General features: G+C 28.8%; 1 protein-coding gene across 3 annotated transcripts; it reads left to right on the top strand.

Moving 5' to 3' along the window:
• Nucleotides 1-2,353: 2,353 nt before the first annotated feature.
• On the top strand, nucleotides 2,354-14,625 carry LOC126844265 (uncharacterized). 3 transcript variants are annotated; one of them, XM_050582319.1, is made up of 9 exons: nucleotides 2,354-2,584; nucleotides 7,760-7,898; nucleotides 9,517-10,672; nucleotides 10,758-10,937; nucleotides 11,164-11,293; nucleotides 12,377-12,504; nucleotides 13,210-13,280; nucleotides 14,083-14,249; nucleotides 14,321-14,624. In XM_050582319.1, exons 1-8 carry the CDS (start codon nucleotides 2,545-2,547, stop codon nucleotides 14,237-14,239), a joined length of 2,001 nt encoding a protein of 666 aa, XP_050438276.1. In that variant the 5' UTR covers nucleotides 2,354-2,544; the 3' UTR covers nucleotides 14,240-14,249; nucleotides 14,321-14,624. The 3 variants fall into 3 exon arrangements, with proteins under 3 accessions (XP_050438276.1, XP_050438277.1, XP_050438275.1); XM_050582320.1 differs by having other exon boundaries at nucleotides 7,763-7,898; nucleotides 14,083-14,625; XM_050582318.1 differs by having other exon boundaries at nucleotides 14,083-14,624.
• Nucleotides 14,626-15,257: the final 632 nt, after the last annotated feature.

Here is a 15,257-nt window from a genome sequence, read left to right as displayed (position 1 = left end):
TTATAAAACGAATATCATTATTATTATTTATTAATAATTTTATATTCGGCTAAGTAGTAAGTGGCGTATTACATATGGGGGTTATGGGGGATAGATCCCTCCCCTTGGCCTTTTTAGAATAGTTAGAATATTCTATATTATATATATATATATATATATATATATATATATATATTATATTAACAGATAAACAGATATTTAAAAGTAGATAATAATTAATATCATATTGAGAAATACGGAAAACTACAAAAAAAACAAAAAAGGTCAAGTAAGGCAATATATTCCATTACCTCTCGGCCCTCCCCATAAATACTTCACTAATTCGGCTATAGTTTCGATAGTTCATATTATCTTCAGGTTATATACATGTATAATTAATAGTATATACATAATAAACAGACTATACTCAGCTCAAAATAAGAAGGGACCTCGGTGGCCGACTTTTGGCTTATAGGTATATTATTATTATTAATTTAATTTTTTACGTTTTTACGTCTGTTACTCCCACCGATCGGAGCTTAGACGGTTACAAGCATAACCTATAATAATACAATTGCAAAAATGTACAGTACTTATGTTCTATTAAAAAAAAAATATTAATATTACTTATTACCATTATTATCTAAAAGCAGCAAATTAGTATTATTGTTGGAAAAGACTGTACATGCATGGCTTGCATTAAAAATAAAACTAACTTGATAGCTTCCTACCATCTAGTCACATCATAAATTTCCATTTGATAACCACAAACAACCTTAATATTGTTTAGAAACAAATGTAAAACAATAAAGTACCTATGGTAATTTTTTTTTAAATTAAATTTTTGTTTATAAGCCTTTAAAATTTAGATTAGTAGGCCATAGGGTAATATGAGGTTACTTGACCATTTAGCGAGGACCATCCTTTGCGATTTCTAAAAACTTTTCCATTTTGACCACCTGAGTTTGTATTTTTATGTGGATACAGTCAATACAAACACCAACTCCAGGCATTCCAGCAACATCATACATTTTTTGTTTAACTAGGGCACAGACAGACTATCATAAAGAAGATTAAAACAAATATGGTACGTAAAAACTAATTTACAATTCAAACACTACGATTCTGTTGCTAACTATTGATTTTTTTTTTAAAGCTTCTACAGGCCATTAAGGCCTTTCGCTGCTTCTACCCAACTTCTCCATAGGTCTCTGTTATCTGCATCCTCAATTCTTGCCGTTTCATCTACTTGATTTAAATCTTCCTTTATCCGATCTAGCCAACGCTGATGTGGTCTTGATCATCAAAGTGTAATGGAGTGTGTAAAATAATCTGTCTAAGCGCTAATTATTGATTGGATCGCAGTAACGTATCCAAACATTTGGCGAAGAACACACACGACACAAACAAAAATATCGTTTTTAAAAAAAATTATACGCACAAATTCGTAGAAACTTTCTATTCGAAGGAAGGCAGCAATAGACCGATAGGTAAGTTTAAAAAAAGGCCAACGGAGTAGAGTTAAAGTCCCTAAATCCTCTCCTGTTAAGCCATTGGATTGGTGCTTATTTAATATCTTCAACTATAAGACTACCTACTAACATTGTTATGAGGACTATTTTTCGATTTATGATTGTAGACCAATATTAGAAAACCGCTAGAAGTTTAGATACCTACATATTTCTTTAAATTCTCGCCTTTTCAATTTAGCCTTCGTAGATTGTCAACGTTATCCTCCACTTTAGGCATTAAACGTTAACCTCCACACGCAAAAGTAAAGCTAAAAACGTTGTATCCCAGTTCCCGTTACGCGTTTCCTACTGACTCGCGTCTGTGCCCTGTGGATAATGGTTAGCGCCTTAGCGGATACGAGAGCGAGAGAGCGAGCGCCGGCCGCTGAGCAAGAACCGACACAGGAGATTATTGAACCATTATCACGAACCCGGTAACGAGTGTTATGCAATGGTTACCGCACGGTTAGAATCCCGTCTCGCCATCCTAGTGCGCTGGTCGCCACTCGCCGCCGCAACGGCAGGCGGCAGCTGTATGACCAGAATGAAATAATAACCCGACAGAGTTTGTTGATCTCACGCGACGGCAGTCTCGGCCTCGCTGCCCTTCACCCTTGCAATGCTTCTGTCCCGCCCGTTCCCTCGTCTACCATCACTACCACCGCACCACCGCCACCGCCTCATCGTATTGTGACGCCCATGAACGACAGCGGCAGGAGCAGTAACACCGCCGACCCGACCTTAAACACCCCACTACCGCGTATCTCGTCTACCTTTTTGTGAACATTTATATATATATATATATATATATCGCGTCCAACACACGGTGTCCGTAGAGTGCGCCGCCGCCTCCCACCACGATTGCACCTTTGTTGAACGCTAACTGGCGACTGCATTGAATGCATCGCCGCCGCCGACGCCGTCACCGTAGTGCGTGAAAATGTTGTAAACACACGAGAAATGCGTTATGCGTGAGGTGAAGTCTCCTCCGACGACGGCTAAGACGAGTTAGGCGTGCAAGTGTGGCGTAGGTATTGCTGTCGTCCGACGGAAAATGGCTGGAGAAGTGCGATTTCGACTGAACGACAATACCTGTGAGTATAATACTATAATACATATCCATTTTGTTGGTGTACATTAACGCGTACCCTCTGCCAACCGATTTTAGTATTGTCTATATGCACACACACACATATTATATACATACCTATCTATGCGATCTTGATTCTAGAGGTTCATACATCTCGATAATCAATACCCGGTTTGTATCGTTGTTGATAGTAAGATCCCGTAGATTTGTAAAAGATTTATGTAGTTAAAATCGTTATTAGTTTAACTTCTAAATTTTCGAGTTTACCCCCCACGACTATTAAGGCAACTTATTCCATCACTTAATGACCTGAGTATTCGACTAGATTTCATAGATATACCTTTTAACTCCCGAAAATAGCCAGTTAAACTGTTAAAATATAGGCCCGTGGCCAGGGGAGTTTTACACCCTAAAAACCCCCCTGGATGTGGGTCTGCTAAATATCACTCGGGTTGAGCAGAGTATTTATGTTTATCCTTGCACTCCCCCGCTGTGATTTTAATCCATCTTTTCTATCTTATTAATAAGTTGAGAGTTTTATGTCTTGCAAATATTTTGTAATAGGTAATTTTATTTAAAAAATCAGAAAAATACAATTTTTCTTTTAAAAATTATTCTAATAGATTAGTCAACATTTAGTCAATTTGTCAATTATCCAATTAGCAAACAATCATTATAAACAGTAAGTCTAAAATAGAGCCACATTTTTGTAAACATATTCAATCAAAATAACGTTAAATAAAAGTTTCTTAAACATTTAAAGACTAATCATTTTTGTAAATTAAAAAAAAAAAATTAAGTTTATGTAGGTAAAATATTCACTTTGGAATGTGCGTAAACTTCTAAAATTTATAATTTTCTTTATTGTATATTCATAACACACTTATCCTTATATTTTTTTATATAATTATTTTAGAAATACCTATTGTATTTGTTTTACTTATTTACTTATCTCATAATGTAATATGCAAGATATAATATAATATTTTAATGCCTGTTAATGTACTCGTGTGATTAGCTTTTATACTATCTAAATTTATAATACTACGGAGTACTCTTGAGTGTCTAGGTTAAAAATATTTATTTATTTTCACTAGTTTAAAATATATAAAATAATTTTTGTTTAAAATGTTATAAAAAAACGATGAACCCATTAATTGCAAATTTTCTAGAACAAAATTGAAAAAAAACTTAAACTGATTAAATTTTATGTAAAGAAACTATTTAGTATTACTTATAATGTATCATTATTTTTTTTCTTTTTCTTTTTTTATGTAGATATACATTCTGTATTTTGGGTCTAAAAGAGCTTATCTCTTTTTTAGTAGGTTTTGGTAAATGAGCATTTAAGTTGTCATGTTTCATAAAAACACATAAATTTATATTTTCTATTTAAAAACTTAACTTTTAAGTATTTTATGTAAGTTTACTTACATGAAAATGTTTTTTGTTAATTAATTTTATTATTGTCTATTAATTCTATAACTATAATATTATTTTCCATGGTCAATAATATTTGTTGATATGAATAAACTCCCCATATGCTACGATGAAAAACTATGGTTTTCATTGTCACGATAAAACACGTTGTGTTAAAAATCAAGATTTTACAGATAAAAAAGCCGTCATGTTTCATCGTTGGGTTTTGCTCATACACTTCGGTTTTAACTGATGTGTTTTATTGTGATGATGAAAAACGACGGTTTTAGTGTATGGGGCCTTTTAGAGTAGGGTTTTTGCATTCCTTTACTGACTATGAGCAAAATGCTGATATATAATTATTTATTCTTACGATTTTTTAACCCTTATAGTTATTAAACAGAACCAGCAATAATTTGACAATATTCTCCTAATGCTCACAGCATGCAGAAACATAAATTATAATAAAGCTTAAGCCCCTGGATACCGACCGTTTTTTGAGCCAAAATACTTCATTTTTTTGTCAATCGCACAGACTGAACCAGTGATCTGATAAGCAATCAAAAAACAGATATGAATTTGTCATGAAGTTTACTTAAGATTGGTCAGAGTATTTTTTTCAATTTTTATATTTGGCCTTTTACAAATTTAGTTTTAAAATTTGAAATTTTGTAAAATGTTCAGTCAAGTTTTATGCGTAGTAGGAATAAGATATCAAAAATATAAGCTGACCGATCTCAAGTTAACTTCATGACAAATTCAAATCGGTTTACAGATTACTTATCGGATCACTGGTTCAGCCTGTGTGATGGAACAAAATATGTATATTATATTAACTAAAATGGCTTTTACTCATAGACAAAATGATTTAAATTAAAAATAATACCATGAAGTTTAGACGAAGTATAATTAATTTAATTAATTGTAAATTAATTAACATGGTAGAAATTTATTAAAACCACTTTTTTCTTAAATATTGCCTATATAACTCCTTAAAAATGGTCGGTATCCAGGGGCCACACTACACTGACAATTTCTAAGGAGTAAAGTGTAGGCAATTTTTTTGCAAAATCATAATTTAAAGGTTTATGTGATAAGCAATTATTAGTTTAGTAATAAGGTCTATTTTTGGTAGTTTATTCATTTTGCTCTAATGTTAAGTAATTGAGTTCTTCGATTATTGATAAGGTTGCTCAATTATTAAACTAACAACATGTTAGTTTAGTTTGTCTTATTCATATCATAATTCATAGTGTTAACAATTATAAAAAATTGTTATTTAGTTTATTATTCTGTGTGAACCTATAGTAAATCTTCTTATGATAAGAAATCTTTGAAGTGATTATTCATTTTTTTTTCATTTATAATAGAATTATGATACATCTTAAAAAATGTACACTAGCATAAGTTAGGCGATATAATTGAGATTATATGTGTGTAATTTAGACAACTAATGGTGGTGAAAATTTTAGTTGCAAGTTTTATAGCTTTAAAACTAAAATATATAAAAAAATAAATGTGATGAGGTGGTTTTTGTATTGGTGCATGCCTAATAAATATCCTATTAAAACTTTAATACAATTTGAACTTTTTAATCAAAAACATAACATGTTGCTCTTCAAATGCAATTTCTACTATTTTTACCGATATTTTTAAATATTTTTTGAATAAAAAAAAAAATCAAAATTACTGATTGTTTAGTTTCTTAGCATGAAAGTAGGTGTGTCTAATACAGGGTCCGGCAAAAAAACCTCTCTTAATTAGAAATGGCACTGTGTGAGTTGTGGTGGTGGTACAACGGTGGAGGGGGTATCGATCGATAGCTGTATATATGCCATTTTCTTCTGACCTAACCTAAACCAATTGCTAGGAATCATGATGAGGTAGGTTAGGTCTGGTTCCAACAAGACGGTGCCACAGGTTACACTTCGCGGCGCTACCTAGCAAGTAGACATCATCTAACCGCCAAGGTCACTTAATTTATCCTCTTGTGGTTTTTTTCTTTGGGGACTTAAGAAGGCAATCAAACAGGCAGTGGCTGCCATTACACCGGAAATGACACGAAGAGCTATGGCTATTCTCGAAAGTTAAAAGTGAACGGCGCAAAGTGTAACCTGTGGCACCGTATTGTTGGAACCAGACTGCTCCCTTATCATGGTTCCTAGCAAACTGGTTTAGGTAAGGTCAGAAGAAAATGGCATGTATACAGCTATCAATCGATACTCCACTGTTGTACCACCACCACAACTCATACAGTGCCATTTCTAAATGAGGGAGGTTTTTTTGCCAGACCCTGTACTTACACTAATACTTATATAAAAGTCATATAATTCATCATATAATATATTTCAAACTTTTATGCTCATAATAGACTTCAAATAATTTAATTTTAATAAATGTCCCATTCAAATTTCTCATTTATCCACCGTTTTTTGTAAAATAAAATAGTATCTCATTTTCACAAAAAAGTTGACATTGATCTTTTTCCCCCGACCCTTGAATTATTAAGTACCTTTAATAGGACTAAAAAGTAAAAAATAAAATAAATAAAAAACTTTTAAAAACATGCTTTTCTAAAAAATTGTAAAAAAGTGAACCAAAAATTAAAAAATAATTTTACTACAAGAACAATTTACCAAATATTGTAGCACATTTTATTTAAAATGTCAATTACTTTAAAAAAAATCGAAAATTAAGTACAGTTTTAAATAATGTCAAACATTTTTAGTTTTTGACTAAAAAGAAAAGCATGGGCCCTATTTAACAAAGTCTAAATTCACCGAAATAAGTATTATGAAATTTATGTGTCGCACACTAATATTGAACCAAATTAAAATTACAAAAAAACTTTCAATATAAAACATCTGAAATTATTTTTTACTTTTTAGTTCACTTTTTTTGAAAAGCATGTTTTTATTATACATTTTATATTTTTGTGTCTGTACCCACGATATATTTTAAGCCACACAACCGATTTCATTTTTTTATTAAGGGAAACCAAAAATTAGGGAAAAATTACACGTTGACTGTAGTCAGTTTTTAGGTTGCTATTTGTGATTTTTACACTTCCCACAGAATCGCATTAAAGCGTTTATTTAAAAGTGATTTTATCACTTTCAGTTATTCTTGTAGACCTGTGACCTCTCCATTCCCACTATGCCCCGACCCCACTGTACTAGCTTTTTATATTTGTTTTGTTATTATTAATTTGTGTATGTTATTTATCAATGTGTATAAAGAATGATTTGGCTTTTCATAAATTAGCAAAAAATTAAAATATAAATTATATTTATTATACTATGTTTATTTTTACTTTCATTTGCATGCGTCTCACTATTTTTAACTGTATACTATTATTAATAATTGTAATTTATATAATTTAATTGTTATCTTTATTATTTACTAACACATATGTATTTTCTTGTAAATTGCCGTCAGGCGTAAAATAAATAAATAAATACTATCTGTTATAATTTTCATTGAAGATAATTTTATACAGCTATTTTACAAACTGTAATAAATTACAAATTTGTAACTACTAGAAGGAAAACAAATTTAACAGTTAATATAATACACTACATTATAAAATAAAACTACATTTTTTTCTATAGACCACAATTAATCTTTAAATAAAAATTGTCTAAATTGTACATTATTTTAACCATTTTTATTAAAATATATTGTTTTGAGGTAAAATTATTGTTTAAAAATGGAAAATACACATTGACTAATATGTTAATTTTTTATTCTGTTTTTGCAGTAGATCCACTTCAAACATTGGATATTTGTCACGAAATTGTCAACATGACGTTTTGCTCTTCAGAGAGGTCATTCACCTTAAAAAAATGTTTAAAAAAAAGAAGTGTTGATAGATATGATAGCTCTGAAAGTTCTGATAGGTATGTAATTTATTCATTAATTTGTTTAATTATTATAATTACTTTAATTTATGTTTATAAATAATAACATTTTGAGTTGGAATGGTAAATTTAGAAGATCTATAGAATAGTTATAATTAATTTGCTCCATTTATAAAAATTAAAGACCTTAATCCTTCTTCTAGCTTGCTCTATTCAACACCTCTTTATCGACTTCATATTAATACCTCAATATCTTTATAACATCCATCCATTGTGAATCATTCTACTCTTTCTACTCTTAATGTAATTACCTGTTTTATTCTTACAAAAACCTAATCACTTATGATAGATTTGAAAATGACAGTTAATTAATTTGTTGTAACCATTTTTAATTTTCTTTCATAACAATTACAATTAACAATAAGTTATATTTTAAATTAAAATAAATTTACTACAATTTCACGATATATTTTTTTTTCTTGCATATTCTTTTTATGAATGTATATCTGAAAATTTTCTTAGCCTAGTATTTACTAATATGCCAATACTTAGAAATTATCTATGTCAAACCAAACCTAACTTCATTCTAAACTCTATTCTATCATCTTTAAAGGGTCACGCTATTTACTACACTAATAAATAAGTATAAAAATATGAATTACTTAAGGGGGGAGGATTGTGTGAAAAAAAATTTGTTTACATTTTTTTTTTATTGCTTGAAAAATAAGTTTATCATAAGTTGATACTAAGTGGCAACATTACCGAAGAGATTTGATATTTTGACTCTAGAACCACATTATTTGTCGAAAAAAATCATAAAACTTGGCATAAAATTCCACAAAAAAAATTTCAAATCTGGGAGGCGATCTAACAACAGCGCGCGCCGAAAACTTAGAAAATTGGCTACTTAAATGTAGCTCAATACATTTTAATTCATTTGACATGTGGTTTGGCACATTTTTTTTCTTAACTTACTGGTCTTTGAGTGAACCTAAAAGTTAATTAATTATTATTACTTAATAATAAATACTATTTTTAAAAAAAATTTATAAAAAAAAAATACCTATTTTTCATTAAAAATTATTCTGAATTTTTGGTTAGGTTCACGCAAAGTGTATGAATGTGTTATAACAGAAAAGTGTTAACATTTTTTTTTTTTGATAAGTAGAGCAATCTTTACGCTGTACGGCGCAAAATCGAAATACCAAATTCAAGTAGCTTTGACACCATCATTTTTTATTTTTTTATATGAATTTTTTTATAAAATACTTTGAATCGTCAACTTTATGATGTAATTAATTCATTTTAATTAATCTTACCATCTTTTCAAAAAAAAAAAAAAAAATCCTGGAAAAAACAGTTTTTTACACAACCCTTCCCCCTTAAAAGCTACTAAACGATAGTATAACTGATATATACAATGTAACTGGCGAATAACTAGTTTTGAATAAATACTTTTTAATTTAAAGTTTAGGCAAAGGAAGACATGTGGGTGAGATGTGCGTGCAAATAAAAATAATATTGCAGCCTACCTCATTCCTAGTCTTTACATTAGTCTTACCCTAGTCTTAAATATTACTTTTCTTTTTACCTCACAGTAATATATTTCTTACAATATCTAATTATATTTTGAATAAAGGACTATACATTTTTTTAGTGGTGTTGCAACATTTATTACTGAGCTTGGATCACCAATGACGCCTGATAGCCGAGGAAGTGAATATTCAATTCCATCTCCAGTTGAATGTGAGTCTGTAATGGCACCACCACCTCCCATACAAAATTCAGCTGATGAAATCGATTTGACATGTTGGCCGTGGAGTGAAGAATGGCCAGGAGACTGTTCAAATATTGAATTATTTTCTGACACATCTGATACAGAAGACTGTAAAGTAGAAAAAAACACTGCCGATAATGAGATTAACAAGGATTCAGTTGAAGATTCATGTACTGATAAATTAGGTCTCTTCCGAAATCCCTCAAATCTCAACAATGTACCTAACATAATGCCATTAAAACAGTGTGAGAATACTAAATTAACTGACAACATTAAATCTGAATGTGAGTACGTTCATGGTCAAAATTGCATTGTGCCCAAGGAAGAATCTCGTGAATGTACATTGTATGACAATGATAAATTTTCCAGTGATTTTATTACTTCTTTGAAAACTGTAGATGACACTCAGTTATTAAATGATGAAAAACTATTATTACCTGTACATTTATCAACTTGTACTTCCATCAAGTGTTCTGAAAATGATAATAAGACTGCTAATGAATTACATGAAATGTATTCAAAAGACAGTGTTTCCACAACATGTACTGAAGAAAAATTAGAATGTAACAGACAAATAGATTCATCTTTAACTCAAAGTTCTAATAATAATTTGTCAAATGATGAAATCAACTATAGCAGTCCTCAAAAAAAAATATGTTTGGATATGAAAAGTGATACATCTGATAAAAGTAGATATTTTATGCGTTCTTCTTTGGGGACATCTTACGACTTATTTCAATGCAAAGCCTCACAACTAGTAGATCAAAATAAAAATCTACATCAAGCATCATCATTATCATTAAAATCAAGATGTTCCTTGAAAAACCACCAATCTAATTTAAATGGTTCACTAAGTATTAACAAACAGTTAATTGGTTCTCAAAAGAAAAATTGTTCAGGTGATATTAAACCAGATAATATAAGGTTTCCTAAATTAGACAGTCACTGGATTTCGTTAAAAGGAAATATAGTGTGTCGCTGGAATGGCTGTGATAATTATTTTAATACAACTGCTAAACTCATTGAACACTTGCAAGTATGATTAATATGAAGTTCCATTTTTTTTTTGTAAATACAATTCTAATGTATGTATAATATTCATATATATATTTCTTTTCCAGGTTAAACACGTTAACATTCAAAAAAGTAGTGAAACGTATGTTTGTTTGTGGAATGATTGTAAAGTATTTAATAAACCGTCTTGTTCACGCTCTTGGCTTGAGAGACATGTTTTGAGTCACGGAGGTAACAAACCACTACAATGCATTGTTCAGAAATGCAGACAAAGGTTTAGTTCTCAGGTAAGAAAATTAAAGTATATATTATTTACGAATATTGTGTAAACAAATACAATAGTTAATGTTTTTTATGACTCCTAATATTACTTTTAAACTGAGAAACAATAAATTACTAAATTCTTTTTTTAAGCTGTTGTATAAAGGATGCATTTTACAAAAAAATTATTTTAGGTTAAAACTGGTGTTATAAGTACAATATAATAATATATTTTGTTAAAAACAATTCTAGGTAATGCTAGAAAGACATGTAAATCAACATTTTAAAGTTTCTAACAATAAAGAAGATGAAGGAATAAGTGGGAGCAAACTGATAAGAAGAAAAGGAAAAAAATTGAGACTTCGTCGCCAACCATTTTCTGGTAATTATCATTTATGCTTAAGAAAATTGAAGTGTTAAGTTTAAACATAAATTAATTCAAATTCTATAGACTTATGTAAATGTAAGTTATCTATACAGGATTGTATAGAATCTATACTATAGATTATGTTCATTTAAAGTTTAATCCTAATACCAATCCTGTCCATACTAAACATATTAAGTCCAAAATCATAGTTTTAGATTTAATGACTTTTAGTGTTGAGAATATTGTAGAATCAACATAATTGAAACTAAAAATTTCTTGTATTTCACTACTGCTTTTTATAAAAATAATAATCTGAAGAAAAAATGTTGAACACACTTTTTTTTGCATAAACGGGTTGATATATTTTCTGACCCTTTAAAAATTTAATTATCTAAAACTAATATTATTTTTATGAAACATTAAATATTGGTATAAATATATATTTAAAAGTATTCAATAATAACAACAAATTATTTTAAAGATTAATTTGCTATTATATTATACGTATTGAAAGTATGATAGATACTATATAGTAGGTGGTCGTTACTCATTTCACAGTGGTAAGAGCTTCTAAAAATATCAAAATACGTATAATATTATGAATTCTACAAACGTAATATTATTATAGTAATTTCTTATGAAACACTGTTTCTTTCTGCAGATGGTCTTTTAATGTTTTGAAACTAATGCATAGTCCATAGACACTATTATATAGTTTATCTATTATATTATAATAGATAGTGTATAGTGCTAAAATATTCAAAGCAAAAATATGTCAACAGAGTTCAGTTAGGTTAAAATAATTAATTTTTTTAAATGTAATTGACTGCTATGCAGTTTTATTATATGTTTTACAATTATGTACCACTAACTATTTTACCCACGAGCCGCCACTGTATTTAGAACTATTCAGTTATGTACATAGTTCATATCATTCTAATGAATATTTTAGTTATTAAACTAATGTCCATACTACTCTACAAAAATTATATAATTAATTTCTATTTAATTATTTATTATTATAATTACAATTTACATTGCATAATTATTAATTAAACTGTCTATACTATTATTATTTATTTCTTCTTCTGATTTTAGCACGGAAATTCGATTATTTTGATCAAGCTACAATGATGGAATTACAAACACAGTTATTTTTAAGTACACAAAATAGTCAACACGATTTTATTGATTATAGCAGAAGAGCTATTAAATTCCGCCCAAATGTAAGTATTTAACTAACGCTTATAGTCTATTAAGTGTAAGATTAAACCGCGCATGCAGACTGAACTGCCGAACACCGTTGGCCTCTTCAGCGGTTGCTATACGTTCTGTGATTGGTCGTTAATACTTTACCTAGGCCTAGGCGCGGGTAGTCTAGAGGGGGAAGGATGCGCAGTGGTGATGAGTTTTCGTCAACTGAGCGGTTTAATCTTAGACTGAATAGACAATAGTTGATACAAACAAAGTATACTATTTGTTTAAATGTATTATATAGATTTAAAACCAATAATTAAAAGTTTAAAACTTAAATTTGTCTATTAACCCTCCGTTAGTGTGTTGGGGTTTATTAAACCTCCGTGGTGCAAATAAGTTTATTAATAACCCTGCGATATAAGATTTCTAAATATTTTCAGGCAACACACTCTAATGAAGGGTTAAGTCTATGAATGTTTAAAATATACTGTACCAAATTGTTTAGGGCTGTATTTTATAATTTGACCTTACTATACATTTATTATGACTCAAACTTACATATTTTCTATCTAGAAAGCAAAATTTATTATGGTAAATATATCAAATTAAGTGAAAATATTACATTAAAGCCCATCAACTTAATAATATAAAATTAGGATTATTTTTTTATGGAAATGTTTAGTGATAAAATACTGTATATACAATTTTAATGTTTGATATTGTACATTTTTTAGGTCATTGCTCGACGACTATTGGATGGAAGTAAAAACTTTGAAGTTATGGTTCGCTGGTTTCCGCCTGAGTTGTAAGTTTACGACTTGTATGTTATACAATTTTTATATGTTTTAATTTAAACCTATAGCTAGTTACTATAAAGGTCGTACTAAAAACTATTTTGCAGCATTTGCTCTCGTGCATTCAGTAATTGATTTTTTTACACTTAATTTTTCTTATGTAAACCGATAACATTCTCGCATTGATGTTAGATTAATTAATTACATTAAAGTTATAAATATTTTTCTGAAATCATAGTATTTTAGTGTTATTTTAATTTTATTTAATGAATATCATTATTATAGTTTATGTTTTTTGATAATCGATGCACTTATGGAATGTTTACTTTTTACAAATAGAAAAATCGAAAATATTGAAATTTAAATTATGAGAATGCATGGTGTAAGCCTGTTACAAAAAAAAAAAACAATTGCAATAAATATTCCAAGAGTGTGTCAGAATAAATAATATTACTCTACACTCAACCCTTTAATAGGTTTGGCATAATAAAAATATTACCTAGAATAAATATTGCTTATCCTTTAACTGTCTTTAAATGTTAATGAGCATTGATTAAACATAGATAGACCGCATCGTAATCACATTTTACAACTCGTATTAATAACGAATGCAGGTGCACAATTTTTTTAATTGATCAATGTTTTCAATTTTTGTGTTTAAAAACAGTGTTCCAAAAAATAATATAGTCTTGTTTATATATTTGATTTTAATCTCTACCATAGGCCTTATAAATTTTAATTCTTCAATCATGCCAGCCCTTCGCAGCTTTTAACAAATTGTGTTTTTTAATTATGGATTTTTTATGTATATAGATTGGATGATGAATGGATCACCTGTGATAAAAATACAAATTTTGAAATAATTGAACGTGTTGTTCCCATTATGTCTATGAGTACAGAGGATCGGGACAAAATTACCAAATTGTTTGGTAATATTTTTCCTCCAGCTATTCGGCGGTCGAGAAAATAATAATTACATTGTATGTATTATATTTTACAAAATGTTCTTAGTTTTTAATATTTAACAATTCTTGTGATATTTTTATGTAAGTAATAATAGTCTACCAGTGTTTCTTGGCTGTAGAACAAATATCATACATATTGGTACAAATAAGTGTCTAAAAAAAAATAGTAAAGTAACCAAATCTTCCTAAACAAATAGTCTATGAATACTAGACCATTGTTCAACAATACATATCTTCAATGATAACATCCTTACAAGTATTGAAGCAAGGTATTGTGTCTTATTTATTAAACTCGGAGCACTACTTTTAAGTTAATTATAACTCAAAATTATGTATTATATTAGTCATTTTGTTTTTGTATATACTAGTCTAATTATGCTCTGTTGGTTTCTTTTGTATTTTTCCATTTTTTTCTGAATGAAAACAATAATTTATTATATCAGAAAGTAGGAATAATAAGAATGAACTGTTAAAGAATTAATTCGATTACTTTGTTGTTGAATTTTTAAATTTGAGCATTTTAATTTTGTCTATTGACAAACATTTCTATTATTTCTATTTTTTATAATGATAATAAGTATAATTACATATTCATATTTTGAAACATAAATAAAAATATAGGTACTGATTTCTAATTTAGTGCCATTTAAATGACTGAAATATTATCCCTTAGCAATTTAAGCAATACAAATGTGGACCATTAAAAAAAACCGATATATGGACCATTTATAATATCACTTTATGTTGTTTAACATATATAATCATAGTTATGTTATTTAATATAAAACAAGAGATTATTTTACTATTTATTTAAATAACATAAAACACAGATCTCAGATTATAATTAAATATAGTATTTAAATTTTGGAATTAACTTGTCTAATAAATTATATAAAATATACCATGTGTTCTGAAAGTAAATAAATGACGCAACTGTTTTATTTTAAACCGTTCAATTATTATTATTCAGTATTGTGTTTAACTTTGTGTAAATATATTGTATTGTATAGGAAATATGAAGAA

This window comes from Adelges cooleyi, unplaced genomic scaffold, assembly GCF_023614345.1.
Source record: "Adelges cooleyi isolate 19-005CV unplaced genomic scaffold, UGA_ACOO_1.1 ACOO_flye_CR_arks_rails_tigmint_CR_PRNA_651, whole genome shotgun sequence".
Lineage (NCBI taxonomy): Eukaryota > Metazoa > Arthropoda > Insecta > Hemiptera > Adelgidae > Adelges > Adelges cooleyi.
The sequence above is the reverse complement of the archived record's forward strand: the minus strand, read 5'-3'. Positions and strand labels throughout refer to the sequence as shown.

Excerpts from the sequence above, each read along its gene's own strand:
- LOC126844265 (XM_050582319.1), top strand. The coding sequence starts at position 2,545 with ATGGCTGGAGAAGTGCGATTTCGACTGAACGACAATACCT. Across the intron at positions 10,938-11,163 it reads GACAAAGGTTTAGTTCTCAG|GTAATGCTAGAAAGACATGT; the intron begins GTAAGAAAATTA and ends AAACAATTCTAG. Across the intron at positions 12,505-13,209 it reads CTATTAAATTCCGCCCAAAT|GTCATTGCTCGACGACTATT; the intron begins GTAAGTATTTAA and ends TACATTTTTTAG.